At 41.2% G+C, this 22,279-nt stretch overlaps 1 protein-coding gene across 16 annotated transcripts in view; it reads right to left on the reverse strand.

Annotated features, from left to right (window-relative positions):
* Positions 1 to 22,279, reverse strand: part of LRRFIP2 (LRR binding FLII interacting protein 2) — a 104,631-nt gene that overhangs the window by 7,288 nt on the left and 75,064 nt on the right. For 4 of the 16 annotated variants that reach the window (XM_037070694.1, XM_037070698.1, XM_037070695.1 and 1 more), the window contains 7 exons: positions 22,036 to 22,107; positions 17,552 to 17,722; positions 13,281 to 13,373; positions 11,013 to 11,105; positions 5,201 to 5,302; positions 4,785 to 4,917; positions 2,768 to 2,817 (listed from right to left, as the gene is read on the reverse strand). In XM_037070694.1, coding sequence (XP_036926589.1) covers positions 2,768 to 2,817; positions 4,785 to 4,917; positions 5,201 to 5,302; positions 11,013 to 11,105; positions 13,281 to 13,373; positions 17,552 to 17,722; positions 22,036 to 22,107 — 714 coding nt within the window. The remainder of the gene's footprint in view (positions 1 to 2,767; positions 2,818 to 4,784; positions 4,918 to 5,200; positions 5,303 to 11,012; positions 11,106 to 13,280; positions 13,374 to 17,551; positions 17,723 to 22,035; positions 22,108 to 22,279) is intronic. The other 12 variants (XM_037070696.1, XM_037070701.1, XM_037070705.1 and 9 more) reach the window with 5 other exon arrangements.

Here is a 22,279-nt window from a genome sequence, read left to right on the forward strand (position 1 = left end):
CCACGCCCTCCACACCCCGCACAAACAGTGCTACTTCTGGGACAGAGACATACGGATGGAGCCTCCCCATGCCTTCTCTTCATCCTTCTTCAAGGACCAAGGGTGAGTCCACATGTTCAGAGTTCCAGGTGGCTTCCCCTACTGTGTCTTCAACTCCATTAGGAGGGGTCAAGGGGAAGCCTAAGCACCAGGAACAAGTCTGCCACGCCCTTCCCCGAAAGGGGAAAGGGCGAGCTCTGCACTGGGACTAACGCCATGCTTCCCAGGCACCGCCGCCCCTTCAACACGCAGAGGGTCCCCATTAACTATCTGCCCTGAGTGAACGGAGACTATTCTCATTAACCCCGTCCCTCCTGTTTATGTCCACCTGAAACAGGGTCATACTTTCTCCTGCACTCTTCCCCAAAAGGCCTTGTACAAACCCTACTCTGTCTTCATCTCCCAACTTCTCCCCAAGTCTGAAACTCTCCCGCTGTGCCCTCTGGGTCACCAGCCCATCACCAGCAATCCCTGCTGATCCTAGATCTCGTGTCTGGGCACTCCCTTTACCTGGTGCTCTAACAGGACCCTGCTTCCTCTGGGCCCTCTCAAGCTGTTTCTTTCTCCCACGGCCCCCCTGCTGCTGAGCCTGAAAATGGAATGGGTGCCTCCGGGTTTCCCCGCTGTTGCCACTGTTCTCCCTCTCTCCTCCCCGAGACTCCCAGTTCCTACTCTGACCTCCTCCAATTACGCACACTAACTTCCCTCATCACTGCCATCATCCTACTCTCTCTCCGCTGGTTTAGCTGCTGTCTCCCACTTCATCAAAACCATTCTTGTCTTTAATTCTTGGCAATTTCAAAATACAGCTAAACACAGGATTTCTGCTACAAGTGATATCTCAGCTTCCGGACCACCTCCTCGCCAAGGATCTTGCCATCATCCCTTCTTGCCATCAGCCACTCATCCCCACAGTCGCGTACTGTATTTCCTATTAGATACAGCAGTCCCTACATACTTCTAATCCATGTATCTTCTAACTGCTAGTCCAGATCTTTCCAGCACATTCTCTCTGAACCCCAACTCCAAAAATCCTGTGATCCCACTGGCGCCTGCAATCCACTGCGCCCGTGCCTCGATGTCTCCCTGGATGTCCACTCAAACCTCCTCACCAATTTAATCTCTAGGGCATCACCCTCTCACCTCCTCTGCCCTTTCAGACTCGCCTGGTAAAACCTAACTCTACCCACTCCCCGCCTGCACCGACACAGCTTAATGTGGCTGGAGACACACACGTCTCCAACATACCCTATAATTTACTTGTTAATTACATTGGTTGTTCATTGCCTGGTCTCCTACCACTAGAATGCAAGGTCCATGGGGGCAGGAATCTTTTTTTAACTGATTTGCTCCTGAAATATCCCAAATGCCGAGAACAGTGCCTGTCAGTTAAACAGGGGACTCTTATTTGACATTTGAATGACTGAATAGGAGTTTCCAAAGGAGATAACACAGACGATGGGAAAAAAAATCATTCAGGAAAAGTCCCCAGAACTGAAGGACAGGAGTTCTTCAGACCAACAGGGTCCCAGACCACGCGTGAAAACTCCAAATCACTGTGAAATTTCAGAACACTGGGAAGAAAGAGTATGAGAGGAAAAGGGTCACATACAGAAGATCAAAAACAAAATGTCCCTGAAGTTCTCAATAGCCATGCTGGAAGTCAGAAGACAATGAAGCAATTTCAAAAAAAAAAAAGAGAGAGAGAGAGAGAGAGAAAAGATGACGGAACACAATTAAAACACAGAATTCTATACCCAAACTGTTCAATCAGCTAAGAGGGTAATATGAAGACATTTTTAGGCCTCCAAAGTTAAGAAAAATATATAGCCCACATACCCTTTTCTCAGGAAGTTACAGGAGATGTACTAAAATACAAAAATGAATAAAAGGAGGGAGGCAGATGGAGGAAAGCCTAGAAGACGACGAAGGGCGGACAGGTCTCTGCACTGAGGGAACGAGCCTTTAAGTCAGAACCATTAAGTCAGGGTCTCCAAGAGTCGAAAGGATGGAACCGAGAGAAGACTTCGTGCATCTGAACACACTTCGAGGATTTATTTACTGCCGGTAAGCCTGCAACTAAATTAGTAACAAACACACAGAAAAGCAAGCAAATGAAAAGGAATGCTACAATACTAACTTTGGGGGGAATAAAGAGTTGTGAGAGAGATGAAAGGCAATCCCAGAACATGCCATGGCTCCACTGCGGGTAGTGTTTACAGAGTCCTAATAGCAACGTAAACAGACTAGAAGGACGCTGTCTCTTTATTGGGCGGATGTAGGGATGGGAAGTTCACATGCATGCATGGTAGGGGCAGGGGATGAGAGAAAGCTGAATGTTCACCTTCCACAGAGGGATGGCAACAGAGATGCCCCAAACAGAGCAGTTGAGAAGCAACATAAGCATGTTATAGACAAATAAACAAGAGCAGTATGCACCAAAAGAATTAGATAAAAGCACCAAGTAGGAATGGTCATGGGTAAGGTGGAGGAGGCAGGGCTGAGCACTTCGGTCTTCATAACTAGCTCTGTAGGACTGTTTGACCCTCAAACTATGTGTCCTATACTTTTTTTCAAAGAATAAGAGACAACAAGGAGATGATATATGAGTATTTTTATCCTTCAAATCTTACTCGAGTCTGATCTTTAAAATAAGCACGTCTCTACCATTTTACCATGCAATTCAGTTACAGTTAACCTGACCTCCCAATGAAAAGAAAGCCTTTACCTGTGATAGTAGCTCTTCCTTTTCTCCAGCAAGTTTTCGTAGCCTTACATCTAAAACAAATTATAAAGATTGTAAAATGAATTTGTAATGAAGTACAGAAATAATAAAAAATAATTCTTTAAATTTAAAACCAGCAAATATTATTTGATAAACTTACAGTTCTATCAAGACATGAAGGCTTTAATGGTGTTAAAGAAAGGTACCTCATTATTCAACACATTTCCACACATTTATCAGGCACGAAATACAACATTTGTTCCCAAGAGCAGTGATTTCCCACTTAAAGACAAACCGAAGTACAAAGATCATTTTCCCTGTTCAAAACCCTGCAAACTCTGACTCGCAGACTGACAACTCAAAGGCCGAGGGCACTCCCACAGGCTGAAGTGAGCCCTGAGCAGGAGAAAACAACCCAAGGGACAGAGGTCAGGGGTTAAGAGGGGGACTGAGAGGAGACGCTGGAACAAAGAAAACAGAAACATAATGCTGGAAGAAGCAAAAATCCACAAAAGCTAGTGGGTGAAGGAATGCGGGCCACCAAGGGCTAACCAGGCTCAGCTGCAGGATCATGGTGCTGCTCCTGGCCTGGAGCTGGGGTGGGGGCTCCTTGTTCCCAAGCACAAATATTAAAGTAGGGCCCTGGGCCGAGGGATACCTGTGCATGAGTAAAAGCAGCAGCTGACACCTAGTCAGCACCCCTACACAGGGGGGTCCAGCCTGTGGCCTGCGGGCCGCATGCGGCTCGGGAGGGCTGTGAATTTACTTAAAACATTATGAGATTCTTTTGTGATTATGTGTCGCAATGTATTTAATGTGTGGCCCAAGACAACTCTTCTTCTTCCTGGGCGGCCCAGAGATACCAAAAGTGTGGACATCCCTGCCGCCTACGGCAAGTCAAGATCATAACCAAATCTAAGTTCTGCTTTCTTCCTCACACTTTCCCAACCAGCAGAAGAAACACTGGGCTGCCAGAGCCGTGGAGCCAGCGCGTTCCCCAGAGCAGCTCTCAGTGGCCAGGCTAGCCCCTCTGCCTGGTCAGCACACTCCGCGACTGCCCTTTGTAACCGTGGGCAGCAGAGACGGAGCTCGCTAACTTCTGAAAAGTTTGACTNCAAGATCATAACCAAATCTAAGTTCTGCTTTCTTCCTCACACTTTCCCAACCAGCAGAAGAAACACTGGGCTGCCAGAGCCGTGGAGCCAGCGCGTTCCCCAGAGCAGCTCTCAGTGGCCAGGCTAGCCCCTCTGCCTGGTCAGCGCGCTCCGCGACTGCCCTTTGTAACCGTGGGCAGCAGAGACGGAGCTCGCTAACTTCTGAAAAGTTTGACTTCCCTCTCTCTGACATCCCACTCTCCTAGGAAACCTACACATCTAGGAACACAAGATGGAAAAAAAGACCACTTGTTTCAAATAAAAGTAAGCTGATGATACGGTGTCCACCTGTGTCATTTTCTTCCTCTAGAGCAGGATTCGTAGTGGAGGCAGCTGACCGGCACCCATGTGGGTCCTGAGAGCGGCGTCACTAGATTCTCAAAGGGCTAAACTTAAGATGCTTATTTAGACTTAAAGAGGCTCAGAAGCCCTGTTCTAGAAGTAACACTTCTCTGATATCTACCTTCTTGGTCATCCGTTTCTTGCCTTAAGAAATGAGGTGGCAAAGAACTGCAAGAACCCTGGGAAGTAGCAAAATATAAAACCAGGAGAAAACATACTTGGATAGTCACCTGCCAGCCCACTGGCTCCCTAGGACACAGTTCTGTATTTAATTGAAAAAGCAATGCGCTGTATCTAAGTGAAAAAGCAATGTCTGTACACCCACAGTGCGTCCATCCAAGGGACTTACATGACCCAAGATCAAGGATGTCGGAAGACAACGTGCCCAGATTTCCTCCTGTTAAGGATCAGATAAGGCTCGCACGGTCCTTGTGTTGTCTTTGTTTTCCAAGGTGTGATACGAACACACTGGAAGCCTAACAGGGTAGCACTAATCCAAGCTGACAGAGCCACGCGTGTCTTACCCAGAGGGCCTTCTCCTGCCGACTCCAAGACCTGAGCAGCTTCCTGGGACACCACAGTGATGGCTCCCACCACAGGCTCATGATTGACATCACCGTTGGGAGTGCCGTCGGGGATTATGACTAAGCCGTGTTTCTGTGGGGAAGGAGAAAACCTGCCATCACAAATACAACCCACACGGAAGCAGTGTGTTCTGGGAGGTGACCCTGTGGCACCAGGTCTGCCACAGGTGAAACCTGGCTGGAGCTAGCCACGTGGAGCCCAGCTCTCTAGAAGAAACAAATACCAAACCTACCAAATCTGGACTGGAGAACAAGCACTGTGGTTTGTGTTCATGCCAGGAGAGAGGACAGGGTGAAAGGAAGGCAGAATAAAGCGCTGAGGGACACGAGCTCCAGGCTGGTGCTGACATACGTACCTCTCCCGCCTTTACTGTCTCCTGCAGGTCAGCCAGCTCCTCTCTGAGCATGTCTCGCTCACTCCTGAGGCAGGCAATGTATTCTTTCTGTTTCTCTAGGGCCTGGGTTTAGACAGGGTAGCAAGGAAAGAATGGCACAGAAAAAGGCAAGTGAAAGGGAGCAGAGGAGTACCTGATTCAAATAAAGATAAAGGCATAAAAGACAAGGCAGCATTAAAAGCTTGGGAACAAGCAGATAGGAGAGGAAATACGGAGTTACGTGGATATACATCTCCAGGAGAGAGTTTTAATAACAACTGGTTACTCGTGCATAAACTCGGCAAAACATGCTTATCACATCAAGCAGGAAAGTGAATCTTTCTATTCCAGTCAATGAAAAAACAGGAAATGGAAAACGAAGGCAGTGGTAATGTTAAAATAAAGTTGACCTTCCTGGTCTCCTTAGTGCATTTCCATTTGGTGAATCAATCAAACAAAACCCCCACGTTTCAACTAAAATAGTTTATTCAGAAATATACTTGATCTTTTTTTAAAAAAGAAAAAAATTAGGAAGAAATGTGGCCAGTATAAGAAGTTATGTCAATTAAATAGAGGCTTCGGGGTTTTTCAGCAAGTGGTGTGGCAAAATACCCCTCAAATACCACTTAATTAAAAATAACTTATCTCCAAAGGGACTGTCAGTAACCTAGTTTGTTAATCAAATACAATTAAGAGTAACTGGTTTTCTGACACACCTTCAAACTGTGACAGACAAAAACACATGAAATAAACGCAGCCACCTACAGACGGTAGCAAATATGGGTTTCAGGATCTGCCTTTGGAGTCCCGGCCGCACTAACAGATCCATGCCTCTGCTTCCTCGTCTGGAAAAGGGGGCGAGGCGGCAGCAGCAGCCATCCCATGGGCACAGGCTTAAAGGGGTCCTCAGTGTAAAGCCCTACAGGCTGTGTCAGGGGACGCAGGGGACGCTCGGGAGAGGCCAGCTGGTGCTTCCACGTGCGTTTTCCGGGTCACCGCCTGGCTCTCACAGCCCACAGAGCTGAGGTCGACAGGCAGAAACAACTCTGGTCGTCAGTAGCCAATCAGATCTACTGTATGCAATCAAATAACCCAGACTTCAAAACATGCCCAAGTCGGGCAGTCTAGTCAGGGACCTGACAGCTGGGCTATTTGAAAAAGCCTTTCTCTACCCATTTGTTCATATACTTAATGTTTTCTGCCAACATTCCCATTAATCCAAGAAGTTAAACTATAACAGGTCCTTTTCCTCTCAGTTTACTCAGTTTAGAAGTGGGCCAACTGTTTAGTAACTGGTTGCTCAGTGACAGGACAGTTTTAAAAATCATTATAATCCTATTCTGCCACCAAATTGAGTAAGGGATGAAAGCAACTACCATTTGTGCAGCTCCGTCTATATGGTAAGCAGTGTTATATACACATAGGGGCTTTTTTTCTAAGATTTTATTTATTTAGTTTTAGACAGGGGATGGGAGGGAGAAAGAAAGGGAGAGAAATATCAATGTGTGGTTGCCTCTCTTGTGCCACCTACTGGGGACTTTGCCTGCAATCCAGGCATGTGGCCTGACTGGGAATCGAACCCATGACCCTTTGGTTCACAGGCCAGTGCTCAGTCCACTGAGCCACACCAGCCAGGGATACACACAGGCTTTTATATGTCATATGTAAAAGCCCATATGCATATATGTATATAATATATATAAAACTTCTCCCATACATACCCTATATTTTGTATTATTCCCATTTCATGGATCAGAAAATTGAGGCTCAGAGAAGGTATATTTTTTTTGCCAAAAGTTATAGTAGGTGGCAAAGCTCGAAAATGAATCCAGTTATTTTGGGTTCCAGAGTCCTTGCAAACTCTTTCCATATCGTAGCACCACGAAGGCCACAATTATGTCCCCTGCTGTGCTGCTGAAAACGCAGGCCACAGGGCCAGGCCTACTCCTCACCTACCCAACTGTAGCCCCAACAGCTAACTTCCCTTCAACAACTCACACCACATGACATGCCTCAAGTCTGCCTGTAAATCCATAACATGAGTCTCTAACTAATCATAAGGCATTCCTCACACACTGCAAGCTCACGGTAACACTCCATTATAGTAATAACAAATGTCACACTAAGACAACAAAGCCCTCAAGCAACGCTTCCCCATCTGCAGTCAGGCACTTCGCTGTCCACTGGAGGAGCAAGCTGTTTACTGGTGTCTGCGTGCAGTCACGGCATGCGTGGCCACATGTGTGTGCATCAGTGGTCAGTCACGGCATGCATCGCCACATGTATGTGCATCGGTGGTCAGTCACAACATGCTCTATAGACACCCCCACCGAGAAGAGACCTCCTAGGAACAGACCAATGTGAAGCTAGGAATTCCAGCAAGTACGCAAATATGCCATTTGTTCCTCTCCCACATCTTACAGCAGTGGATTTTATCTTTACTTTTGGACTTTCTAATTTCATCTTCCCATAATTGTGGATGGGGAAATAAAACACATCCTGTCAGTTCTCCCATTTCACCACAAAGTTTGAAGAGGACTGAAATACCTTATAATTGGACCACGTGTATTCACGCTGGATCTGAAATGCTCTGTACTATCTGACCATATAACCACTAACCTTGTATTTGCGTTCCATAATAGCTCCTACAGTGAATTTTTTTTAGGGCAAAAAGTATATGCTTGTGGCGATCTAAATAATTCTTTATCCCTGACCTAACCTCAAATTCCAGTGTCGACAAGCCTAAAATATAAGTACAAGAGGCTGAACTTTGGGGCAACAGGTTAACTCTCCATATAAATGCACAGGGGCACAAATACCTTTAGTCGGAATGGGAGAAAGTCTTGTTCTGGGCTACATGGATATCAACATCTTTTGTATGGAGGGTCTATTCTACACATGGCCACCTGGCACCTGGTCTAGCCTTGGGGATAAAGGCAGGAGCCCCACAGGATCAATGAAGGAAGAAGTAAAGAAAACTGAACTTTAATGTGAAAATAATGGCCAGGCTTCTTCATGAAGTTACTAAGTTTAAATCTTGAAAATGAAGCCAGAGACGAGTGATGCACTAGGTAGTCACTGACCACGCTGAAACTGTGTCTTTATTAGTCGGGGCGGGGCGGGGGGGACCACATCACATGCATTGGGATGGCTACTATAGAAAAATAGAAAACAAGTGTCGCTGTGGTTACAGAGAAATTGGAACATGGGTGCAGAGCTGATGGCAATGGGAAATGGTGCAGCTGCTAAGGGACACAGTATGGGGGTCCCTCACGAAAGTAAACGGAGAACTGCCGTGCTACGCAGCAGTCCCACCCATGGGTGCACGAACGAAAGAACTGAACGGAGGGTCACAAAGAGATACCCACAGACTCATGCTCACAGCAGCATTATTCAAGACAGTCAAAGGTGGAAGAAACCAAGTGCCTATCAACTTTATCAAGTGACTGGATAAACCAACGGTGGTGCACGCATACAATAAAATATTGTTCAGTCTTAAAAAGGACCTTCTGACACAGGCTACAACATGTGTGAACCTATGGGCGGGCTAAGTGAAATAAGCCCGTCACAAAAAGACAAACACTAGTGATCCCACTTGCACGAGATACCTGGAGTCAGATTCACAGAGGCAGGAAGGAGAATGGCAGTTGCCAGGGGCTGTGGGGTTGGGGGTTTAGCTCAGTAAGGACAGAGTTGCAGCTCTACCTGACGAGAAGAGTTCTGTGGGTGGGTGGTGGTGAGCGTAGCATGACAATGCGAACGCACTTACCACCACTAACTCTGCACTTAAAAGTGGTATATTTTATGTTATTTGTACTTTACCACAGTTTTTTACTGTTTTTTAAATGTCAAAGGATGGACAAACTGATACATGCAACAACTTAGATGAACATCAAGGGAATTATGCTGAGCCAAAGACGGTAATTCCAAAAGGTTAAATAGTGTGCAATTCCGTTTACATGGCATTCTTAAAATGCCAAAATTATAGAAACGGAGAACAGATTAGTGGTCACCAGGGCTCGGGACAGGATAGGGGAGATCGTAGATGTGGCCCTAAAAGGCAAGGGTTCACAGCAATCCTCGTAACAGTGACGAAAACATCTGTATCATGACTATATCAAGGTCAGTATCCTGATAGTTATACTGTGTTATACTTTCGCAAGATGTTACTTTTGAGGAAAACTACATAAAGGACAAACAAGATATCTTTGTAAATTCTTTATAAATGTGAATCTACAATTACCTCAAAAATGTTTTAAAAGTTTAATTTTTAAAAAAACCAAAGGCACACATTACTATATACCACACAGAAAGAAAATATCCACTTATTCATTCAAAAATGCCAAGAAAATTTAAAAGTCCAATTTGTATCTTAACCATCAGCTCAGCTTTTTAGTAAAAAAAAAAATTGTCTTATTTTGAAGAGATATTTTATTGGACTGAGAAGTTTGGAATTTTTCTATGGCTGGTCCAAAATAATCAGTTGAAAATAATGACATAATTACACAAAACAGAAACCATGGACCTCAGGAATGTGCTAAAGAAAATCGGGTCCCAAAAGAAACCAGCTCTACATAGTGACCAGATTTTACCTAAATTTTCAAATTACTTTCCTTGTGCTGAACATTTTTTCACATCTCATTTTAAATTTCCCAAGTGAAAATTTAAATAAAATCAGTAGATCACAATTTTAAAACTGTTAACAAAGTTGTTAATTTATATTCTGGACGGCTTTTCTAGTTTTGGGTAAAATTTCGGAAACTTGGTGTTTAAGTACTAGAAACTCTAAAAGGTAGCTTCATTTCTTTAAAGCTTTTGGTCTATCGGACTCTTAGGAGGTGATTTTGTTTCCCAGGTGTTTATAGTGACAGGACAGGGTCACTGGAGGTGCGCAAAGAACAGGGCACCGGACCCGCCTCACAGCAGACGGAGGGTGTGGCCCAGTGGGCTACCTCTGTTCCGAGTGCTCCTGGGGATCTTTGCTTCCTTTCCCTGCCCCACGGAACCTCAAGCAGAACAAGACTCTCCCATTGCGCCCCTAGGAAACGGGGTTCCTTCTGCTTCCCCCACCACAGACAGCCCTTCCCTGACAAGGTGAGCCTCCGGCAACGAGGCTCTGTTGGTACCCCGACTGCAGAGCACAGAGCTCGTGCCACCAGATGGGGCTGCCAGTCAAGGGTACACAGGACAAATTGGCAGCAATTTTTTCAGCCTACTGTGTACTTAAGAGTCTACCTGAAGGCTTAGCAAAAAGCCACTGAAGTCATTTTCCTTATCTGGGCCCCTGCTTTGGGGAGTTATGAGGTTATAATTAGAAGATGACGTCACAACTTGGCAGCTCTGGAAAACTTGACATTCCTATCCACTTCTGTAATTAAACTGATTTTAATCTCTTCCTATTTTACTTACCAAGGATTTATGGAATGCTAATAACCTTTCCCCACCACCACTCCTTATCCTCTTGCATCTTATCCAAATTCTTGCAATGTAAAGATAAAAAGTTACCCACAAATGCCTGTGGCTGCTTCTGGATAAGAATTCTGGGGAAATAAAGAACTTCCTTAGAAAGTTCTACTTGTAGGTTGCACAAGCCTGGAGGAAGCTGGGCAGAAGAGTTATTTCCACCCATTTTATCAGGTTTTCCCACAGAAGTTTCTGTCTTCTGTTATTCATATTTCGCACTGAATAAATGCTTAAAAATAGTCAAAAGGATAGATCTTTAGGGCTAAGTTAAATTATATTGGTCTATTCCTCATCAATGAGCTTCAAGCCAGAGCCCAGTTTCACCTCATACCCTAATGCTTTTATCTTTCCAAAGAAGTGTCTCCTGGAGTTCAAATATCTCTTTTGTCATGGTGTCTATTTTCTGCTGCATACGCTGATTCTCCTGCAGAGGAAGAGGGGAAGAGAAGTAATAAGAGCAGAAAGAAACAAGGGATGGGGTGAGGGGAGGAAAACAGAACAGAAATAAGCTGATAAAGAAACATAAGGGGAATGAGCGAGCGTCTGTGGTGAGCAGGAAAAGCAGGAGTTGCTTGCTAAAAGGAAAGATGACATCCAGTGTCCTGGCGACGGGACTCACTGGCTCGCCACTATGGAAGTAAGTGAGGACACGGGGAGTAAGTGTTCCAACCACAGCTATGCGGCAGCGAGCCCTCGGGGGTTTCTGTGTACACTTAGCTCCACATGTGTACTCTCTCTCTGGGATAACTGCCGCTTTTCCAAACATGGAAAAATTGACATTTCTAAAGAGGGAAATTCAGATTTGCTTATGACCCTTATCACAGAGAACAAGCAGCAGTTTTAAACTTTATATCTTAAGCAGAACTAGGAAGATGGAAGAGAAACCTATCTCAGCTCCACTACTGAATTTCTGCCAGCAGAGTCTATGATAGAAAGAACATCATGAATTATAAATGAATACTCAATGTCGATGTTTACCAGAATTCAGTATCTAGCAATTCTTCACCAGCCCTTCTGCTTAGGCAGTGGTGCTCAATGACTCAATGAATGACCCTGTTATGTTGAACAGGTTTTCTCCAATGCATTAGTGGTAAATTATCATCTCCTACTTTCCCAAATCACACATTTATCTACTTTATTATGAGATTCCACAGACCAAAAAGCATTATTTTGTCATACTAAAGGTTTTTTAGTTATACGCAAACACAGATATTAACATCTAAGAGAGGTTCATTCTAAATCTAAGAAACACCTAAAACTAATTTAATGTTTTTAAAGTTTGTATGCCCAGCACTCTGGGCTTATAAAGAAACTACAATGACAAATTACCAAAAGTTTTATTATTCTTTTGAAACCATAAAAGGGGAAAAGTATACGTACATCGTAATTAGAAAAAGAAGTACCAAATGGCTGGCACACAGACACACGAAAGGACCAAAGGAAGAGGGATTTACACTGATTTCAATTCCAGCAGCAAACAGACCTTGGATAACACGCTTCCTGCCATATATGGAGAAACTAAGACAACCAGCTTCCCGTGTAACCTGGTATTGACAAAAGGTTATCTGTGTCTGCATTTGGAATTCACAAATTCTACCCACTTTCGGCAGGCTAGTTTCAATTCAATTATTCTCAAGAATGAAAAACAGTACCACAAATAGAAAAAAAAAATCATTTCTTTTCCTCTAGTGAATGGTTTTTTAAGTCATTTACAAGGAGATGAAGTGAGGCACATGTCTCCATGGGGTAAAGAAGGGAGGTGGGCGGTGGGAGGGGGTGTGGGTGAAGGCCAAGGTGACTGAGCGGCCAGGGGCATGGCTACGTGTAGCAGGTGAGGCGTCTCCGGGAGGGCACTACAGGGGCCTGCCTGACGGCACGCCCGTCACTAACACTAAGGCAACACCAGACCAGTGTACCAACAGACTTAACTCCATACTTACAAAAAATAACCACCTCAAGAAGAAAAACCACATTTAAAGAGAAACAGAAATGGCCTATGAGGTAGTAGGCACAAAAGCACAGTAAGTGCTTTCAAAGATTTCTCAGCGAACCATGCTGTTTCCCATTCCTAAAAGGCGGCCAACATCATGGCCGTCGGAGCCCCTCGGCCAGCAGAAACCTGAGCTCGGCACTGGCCAGCCTTTGCCTTTTTGTATATCAGGTGCCTCAAGAATTCCTCATTTTCATTTAACCACCCCAGAAATGTATCCACCTCAGTGAAGATCAAGCTTCTTTTTCTCCAAAGAATCATGTTCCAAAAGAAGCACTTGCTATGTTCCCAAGAATAACTGTTATTCTCCCAATTTTTCCTTTTGCCCATTTCCTAAGATATCTTCAGGAAAGAATGTGCTTAGGAATAAAAGGGAATTACAAAAGCTCCTTGTAACTGATTAAAAAGGGGAATGTTTATAGGGTTCATAGTATTAATTATTTAGGCCTGCCTTTATGTTTCATGTTCATAAAATGTTAGGGTACTGCCAATATGAAGAGGCAAGTAGTCAACTCTCTGCGGCACTTTAACCCCCTTCCAACACGCAGCCCTCATCCCACTCAAGGCACTGGGTTCAAGGTGAGTTAGTCCCACAGTGGATGCACGTACCTCAATCAGCTCATCTCTTTGTCGAAGACCTTCTTTAAGTTCATTCATTTTATGCTGCAGCACACTACACATATGTTTCTGTCTCTCTAACTCCTGTTAATGAACAAATGATAAGGTTTACATAGATGTCAGCACACAACAGATGGGAACATCTACAATACAACACTACAGAGGCTAAGTATGATCTCTGGAAACACCCCTGAACCACCGATGAATAATAACTTAGAAAAATTCTGTGATCCTTGGAAAGGTACAGAAAACTTTGATTTGTCATCTTATAGGATTACATATGTAGAAAACCAAAACTAATCAATGGCAAAATTATAAGAACAATGAGATGACTTAGTAAAGTAACAGGTTAAAAAAAAATAACATACAAAATTCAATACCTTCTAGGTATACACAGTATCAGACAATAAATTTTAAAAATACATACATGTATTTTTAATACACGGTTTAATACCATAAACTTATAAGAATATCCAAAATCTATATAAGGAAAATTATATAAAATATTCTTGGAAGACAGAGAAGTAGGACCAACAGAAAAAGGCACACCATCTTCTCGATAAAAAGACTCAATATCATGAAACTGTCAGTTCTCTCCCAAATTAATTCATACATTTAATGAAGTCCAAATAAAAATATTAACAGATATTTTTCTAATTAGAGCAAGACAAGTTGATTACAAAGCATATTTGGAAAACAAACACTAAGAAATGGACAGAAAGCATGCTGAAGAAGAAGGAAGGGGGCCTGATTAGATTATAAAACATGCTGTAATGTCGTTGTAAAGGCTCACAAATAAACACCAGGGAGCACAACAGAACAGCAAAAACAGGCCCAATTACAATATATTAAATAGACCCAGTAGATGAATATGTTAAACAGCAACAACAAAACAAAAAGAGCATCTCAAATGAATAAGAAAAATACTTTTAAAGTAATGAGGTTGAGATCACTGGACATCCACATGGAAAAAGAAAACTGGAACCAAACCTCGCACCACACACCAGGCCGAATTCCACACAGACTGGAAGTGTTCAGAAAGGAGAGGATGGGGGAATGGAGGGAGGGAACAAGTACACTTCTGGAGAAAAGACGAGCAAAGTCTTATAACCAAGGAATGGAGAAAACATCATTAAGAGTGTCTCAAAAGTTTACAAGCAAGAAGCGGAAAAGATAAGAAATTAGACTAAATAAAAATAAAATTTTGAGTGGCAAAAGCATTATAAATAAAGTAAAGTGACAAACTGCAAAAAATCATTTACAATTTATATGAGACAAAAAGTCACACTCCATTACCATTAGAGAGTCTCTGAAACTAGAAAAAAAATGCAACTATCTAGAAAAATGGACTAAAGAGGTGGAGAGATCACAGGAAAAAAATAAGAATTACCCAGCAATTCTACTCCTGGGATTATACCCTAAGAATCCTGAAACACCAATCCAAAAGAACCTCTGCACCCCAGTGTTCACAGCAGCTCAATTTACAATATAAGAATATCCGAAGAATATTCTTATCCTAAGAATAGCCCTTGGCTGGAAACACTTGGCCTAAATGCCCATCAGTACATGAGTGGATCAAAAAGCTGTAGTTCATTTACACAAGGGAATATTACGCAGCAGAATGAAAGGAGTTCCTACCCTCTGCAACAGCATGGATGGAACTGGGGAAAGACAAATACCATATGATCTCACCTGTAAGTGGAACCCAAATAACAAAACAAATAAGCGAGCAAATTATAACATGGAAACAAAGAACAAACTGACAGTGACCAGAGGGGAGCGGGGAGGGGTAATGGGAGAAAGAAGGGGAAGGGTCATCAAGGAGCACGTATAAAGGACCCGTGGACAAAGATAATGGGAGCGGGCGGGGGAGAGTAATGGGGGAAAAAAGGGACAATGGTAATTCAACAATTTTTCAAAATCACTCTGAACATGAAAAGATTATCATACTAAGAGAAATAGAAACTTATATTTCTTACTGAAACACTAAGAACAGTCCAAAAACTTGACCACACATTCAGGAAAGTATTCTGGGCTAGGAAACAGGCCCTCTCACACATATGGCTGAGAACACAAAGTGGAACAACCATTGCAAAGGGAATCCGACAGTATCGAGCAGAATCACCATAGCTTTCGACCCAGCAAACCCACTGTGATTAGTCCCACAGACAGATGGGCAAAAATAAAAATGACCTACACAGTACATCATTTTTGCAGGACTATTTCTAACAGCAAAAGACTGCAAACAACTCAAATGTCCATTAATATGGAACGGGTGGAATAAACTATAGTACATCCATACAATAAAATAACTATACAGTGATTTTTTTAAATAAGGAAGATTTCTATATAGTCCAATCATATGGTGATTAAATCAAGGTGCAGAACAGTACTTATGGTATACTACCATTTTCTAAGAAAAGAGACACACACATAAATATATTTGCACGTTTTTTGAATGGCAAGATATATCTATCTTCTTAGATTAAACAAATATAAGAATAAACCAGTTAATTTTAATTCCTCACGGAAGCAACCCAAGTATCTATTGATATATGAATGGATAAACAAAATGTGGTTCTTATACACACACAGTGGAATATTATTCAGGAAGGAAATCCTGTCACATGTCACAACACAAATGAACCTTGAGGGCATTATGACAGTGAAATAAGTCAGTCACAAAATGACATGTATTATATGGGTTTTCTTATATGAGGTACCTAGAGCAATCAAACTCAAAGAGACAGAAAGGAGGATGGCAGTCACCAGGAACTGGCATGGGCGGGGCGGGGGTGCATGGGGAGTCCATCAGTGAGTGCTGGGTTTCAGCATCATGGGAGACGGAAAAGTTTTGGCACTCTGTTGCACAACAATGCAACTACACTAAAAACTACAGAACTGTACACTTTAAAATAGTTCAGATAAATTTTATGTTTTTACCACAATTAAATGTAAAAATAATTTAAAAGTAAAAAAGCTATTTCTGAACATTGAAATAAAATGCAGAGGACCTATTATGTTTCCAGTTAGCCGCATAAGCATGGGGAACTATTTCAGGTAACGTTTACAAACAACATGTATAGTTGGACTATACATAGCCTAGCAGTAAAATAACCACCAAACAGAACAAAACAGAAAACCATTTAACTATTTTAAGTAACTATATTGTTGGTGGTAACACTGGTATTGCTATTCTGGGTACTGTGGGATAAAGCAACGAGGACAGAATAAAACATAATTACTATCATCCCCGGGGACTTTGAGAACCGAGAATAAGAGTGTGGGGAAAAAAGATACACGTATATAATAAAAGTAAAAACCCTGGAGTCCTGAACATGAACTAGAACTATCAACATAAACTCATAATATACTTTGCCTTCAAAACACTTCCTAACACTTTTTAAATATGACCAAACAGATGAGAACGAACACGTTCGGCCCGCAGTGAAAGAAATCCCCATGGAGTCTACAGTATTAACACTGGTCCTTTAGAGGTGAGGTTAACAGCTTCTCTTCCATTACTACGTGCAAATTTCAACTGCTGTTGTTTCTAACAATTCACCAACACACCATTCCTAAATTATTTTCTGGGGTTTTTATTTTTACAAAGTAGTGACAACACATTTTTTGGGCAGTAACACCCATTTGTCCTCTGCTTAGACGGACATCAACCCTTTAAAAAGCCCCAATCCAGTAAGCTTTGAAGAGAATCCAACTGTTTTCTGCCATTGTCAAAGGGCAGATCCAGATCTTGGGTCGTGGCTTTACTTTTCCACCTGCACACGTTAACAATATCGCTTACAGACCTCCAAAGAAAACCTGTTCATTTAGGACCCACACCTCCACACTGCTTTTTCTAAATTACCGATTAAAAAATTTCGCTCTAATCATTTAGAAATCTGGCTCTCTCGAAAAGCAGGGAGAAAAGGTACCTTCACACTGAAAGTCTTTGAAACTTTGTGGAGTCCTAGCTAGTTAAAACAGGAAAAAAATAAGTAATTGTAATTGTCTCAATTAAAAGATTAAAAACAAAGATAAAACTCCTATATGCAGAAACTAAAGGAGGCTATAAGCTTTCTTTAATAAAATAAATCTTATAAAATTTAAGAAGAAAACTATTTTAGGGCCCCTTATGTTCTGTCAATTTCCTTGGACCATTCAGTTTTGACTGAAAGGTCAGGTACACTGCATTCTCCCCATTAAGCCCAGCACTTTGTAAACTTTCCAAAAGAAAGGTGTTATACAAGATGAACAGTTACCTTGGATTTTTCTTCATTTTCTCTATAAAATTCCGCCATCTGTTCCTCTTGTTCTTCAATAACATCCTTGAGGGTGTCTACTTGGTAGATCAAATTGTTCTTCTCATTGTCTAACTGTGCATTAGAAACCATGGCTTTCTTGTATTTTTCTTCCACTTCCGACAAAGACTCCTAAATGAAAGTCAAAGTCATCAGCCTGATACCTAAAAGATCCCGTTGTCTACACACGAGACACGACAGGAAATGACAGCACTGGCACAGACACGTGAAGGTGCACTTTTGCAAAACACAAGCGGTTTGCGGAACTCCTTGTTTAGTAACATGCACATACGACAGGAGGCTGATAATAAGCCAATAATGCCATTGTAAGAACTTTATACGCTCTGTGCTATCCAAGAAAAGACAATCAAGCAGCAATGTAGCCTCTGAAGGATAAAAAGTTGTACAGAGAACATAGATTTGTGAAAGTTACAAAAGGAAGAACCATCAGTGTATTCAGAAATGTTACTCTCGTAGTTTTTAACAAGTTGTTTGGCATTCAGAATGCAATGATACAAAAGAATTCAGCCTCACTTTACACAAGTAAACACCATACTCATTTGAATTTTCCTGCTTCCTGGACATTCGTTTTCAGTACTTTCCTGGACTGATAATAATGCTAATGTAGATGCATAAACATGTTTTTCAACAATTATTCAAATATTAGTCATTTTAAAATAAGCTGTACCAAAATGATTACTAATGAAAGAACTACCACAAAATGCCTGAAATTTTATATACTTTCAAGTTTTCTGCCTAAAATAGCTTACAAGTCTGTTTTTAAAATAATTATGTCTAATTTGACAGATTACCACTGGCTATTAAAAAAGTTACAGTTGCCTAGTAACTTTTTTAAAGCTAAAAATAAAAAACATTTCACATAGAAAAAGTCATCACAGCTGGAAATAAATTTAAAAAACACTAGTGCAAATGTTTATCAAACCAAGATTAATGCTACAGAAATAAGAGCCCAGAAAACTTATACTTATGATCAACTGATTTTTGACAGGGGTACTCGAACAATTCAACGGGAAAGGAATAGTTTTTCAACAAATGGTGCTGAGACAACTGAATATCCACATGCAAAAGAAGGAAGCCGGACTCGTATCTCACATCATACACAAAAACGGATGAAACACCTAAATGGAATAGCTAAAACTATAAATTCTTCAAAGAAAACACAGTAAATCTTCATGAACTTGAATGGTTTCCTAGATATGATACTAAAAGTACTATCAATGAAGAAAAAATAGACCATGAAAATTTCAAATGTTTGTGCTACAAAAATATCATCAAGAAAGTAAAAGGACAACCCACAGAATGAGAGAAAATATTTGCAATTCTTATGTGTGAGAAGGAACTTGCATCCAGACTACATAAAGAATTCTTACAAGTCAATAATAAAAAGACACATAATTCAATTTAAAAATGGGCAAAGATTTGAATAGATTTCTCCAAATGGTCAATGAGCACATGAAAATATGCTTAACATGATTAGTAACTAGGAAAATGCATAGCAAAACCACACTGAGATACCAATTCAGATCTATTGGGATGGGTATTGTCTATAATGAAAACAAACAAACAAACAAGCAAGCAAGCTAGGTGTTGGTGAGGATGTGAAAAAACTAGAACCCTACACATTGCTGGTGAGAATGTGCAGCTGCTTTGGAAAACAGTTTGATAGCTCCTCAAAATGTTAAATACAAAATTATCATATAACCTAGCAATTCTATTCCTAGGTATCTAATCTACCCAGGAGAAATGAGAAGGTATGTGTAAGCAAAAACTTGTATACAACTGTTCATAGCAATATTATTCAACATAGCCAATAATTGGCAACAACCCAAAGTCCATCTATGACAAATAGATGAACAACATCTATCTGCACAATGGAATATTACCCAAACATAAAAAATACACACCTACAGATTCCATGTTACAACATTAATGAATCTTGAAAACATTATGCTAAATGGAAAGTCTATCACAAAGGACAACCTACTATACGATCACATTTATATGAAATGCCAGAACAGGCAAACACACAAAGACAGAAAGTAGCTGAGTGGTTACCCAGGGCCGCGTGTGTGAGTGGGAGGGGAAGAGTGGGAAATGACTGATAGTTTGGGGTTTCTGTTGGGGGGCAGTAAAAATGTTCTAAAGTTGGGTGTGGTGATGGTTATACTACTCTGTGGCTATGCCAGAACCACTGAATTGTGTACACTTTGAATGAGTCAATTTTATGGTATGTGAATTATAGCTCAATAAAGTATACACACACTCAGTGACATTTCACAAACTAGGATTCTATTAATAGGTAACATTTATATTAGGATTGGGGTCAAATACAACCCAAATCAGGGATATAAGCAAAGTCAATTATATAATAATTTAAATGTAGTAATATCTTAATATAATGCAGAATTTAGAATGATTCTGATCCATCTTAAAGGCTAGTAACATTCAAAGACCGCCTCAAAACTCAATCTGTATAAAATGGGGCATAAGGACATGAACACCAGAATCTAAGATGGTTAAGCAACAGTTGCAAGATGCAACACACAAGAAATTTGACATAAAATTAAGTAATGTACTCTTCCTTTAAGTAAGACCATAAACAGCTGTTTTAAATTTAAGTATCAAGGTAGTTTTACTGATTTCGATCTACCTCATACAATGATAACCACTACAGATTAGTTTTACTTAAATGTGTCTATGGCAATGATTTCCAAAAGGTGGGCTCTGAACAAGTAGCAACAACGTTACTGTACAAAAGTACAAATTGTCAACCCCGGCCCAGATGCCCTGAATAAGAAAATCTGAGAGTCCAGCAATCTGTGTTTTAACAAGACTCGGGCAATTCTGGATGGAAGGTAAAGTGGGGGAAAGCACCCAAAGGCAGACACTTAATAAAAATGAAGTCATAAACAGTGACCCAGCATCCTTTTTAAATAGGATATGGGAGCACCACTGTGCTTCCTCAGCAATCATATTTTTTAAATGTTTTTCTTCCACTTAAAAGTTAGTGCAAGGATAAATACAACCTGAAGTCAAGTTCAACTATACACTGACCATAAAAATAAGAAAAGGAATCTTATCTGTTCAAAGTCTCAAATAAATTTAATCTGTTCTTTTGTAGCCTTTAAAAAATACAATAAAAGGTAGATCTAAAGGTCAAAAAAAATGTAAGTAAAAACGTCTCTTGGTTGCTTGCTTGCTCTCCTGTTACATTGTATTACATATGACTTAATATGAGCATATTATTTAATGTATTGGATTTCTTGCCTTGATCTGAGATATTTCCAAATATCTTATCTCTGAAGTCTTAAAAGAGGGGGCATTAAATCCTGAAAATTAGAGCAGTAAGACTAAGCGTACCAGCTGTATACCAGCTGTATACCATCAGCATACCAACTGTAATTCTGTTGATGTTCACTGACACCCTCGCAGCTTCCAGGCTTCCCTCGAGGGGCAGCCTCCACGGGACTGGCCACCCCTTCTGGTCCTGAGTCTCAGGTGTGAGATCCTTATGAACAATACTCACCTGCAGGAAGATTTGGTTGCTGAACTACCTCAAATGACACCACAGAGGCAGATGAAAGCCTTGCCTATTAACTTCACACTTGGTCCTTTGGACATATCCTAAGTACTTTTCTGGCTGCCTTGCTTACACTTTTATTAGAAGTCCATTGCGTTTTTCTATTTCAAACAGAGAAACTTAGTTTCTTTCTTATTAGGCTTGAACTTCATAATAAAACACAAGGAAGAGATGATAACCAAGTGCCATTTACCACCAAAATGCCTGCCTCACATGGACACTTGTATTGAACACTGGAAGCCATCCTTGCTTGGAAAACAGAGGCCCGTTTAAATTTATCTCCAAATTCTTTAAGGCACTGAGTCTGTGTGATCCTTTTTGACCTGCGGGTTAAAAACAAGAAAGAAGGAAAACACAGGCCTCATGCTTCAGGGCCCTTTCTCCAGAGGGAATATTTATAATAATGCTCTTAGATACTTCTTCCTCTTGCCTTTAATATGGACTGAATTTGGTGATAGAAACAGGCAATATGCTCTCATTAAGCCTGGAAGAATTTTAAGGTCTAATTCTCAATTTAAAAAAATTCTTAGAATACTTTTTAGGTGTTTGCCCAGTTCAGTTTTGTATGGCTAAGACACAAAGGACATTTAAGTATTTTGTAAGACTTATAAATTGTAAGGTATAATATTACTAAATAGTTTAAAAACTATGTATACTAAACATTTAAACATAAGCAAAGACTAAAAGTTCACCTTTCCTAGACATTGCAGGTTAAGCACATGCTTGAAAGACAAACACTGTTAGTAAAGCTGTGTGCAGTGGATTAATAGAACTCAGGAAGCCACCAATACCCACACTTCTGCGTACAGACAGCATGCTTGGGCTGCAGAATGGGCCCTGATACCTTTAGTTCTTTAAGCCCCTGCATGTATCTCCCTTCTACATCCTGAATCTGGTCCTTAAGGTCATAGATATCCTGCAGGACATAGGAATGAACCGTTGCATAAAACCATCCACAAACAGATCTTAAGTCTCAAAGAATTCAGATGAAAATGTGAATTATGAATATTCCAAACTAAAAGGAAAAAACCCAGAGCACACAAATGTCACTGTCACTCCCAACCACTGAAAGGGGGGACAGCAGGTGA

Source organism: Sturnira hondurensis, unplaced genomic scaffold (assembly GCF_014824575.4).
Source record: "Sturnira hondurensis isolate 20B ecotype Veracruz unplaced genomic scaffold, ASM1482457v3 Scaffold0019006, whole genome shotgun sequence".
NCBI lineage: Eukaryota > Metazoa > Chordata > Mammalia > Chiroptera > Phyllostomidae > Sturnira > Sturnira hondurensis.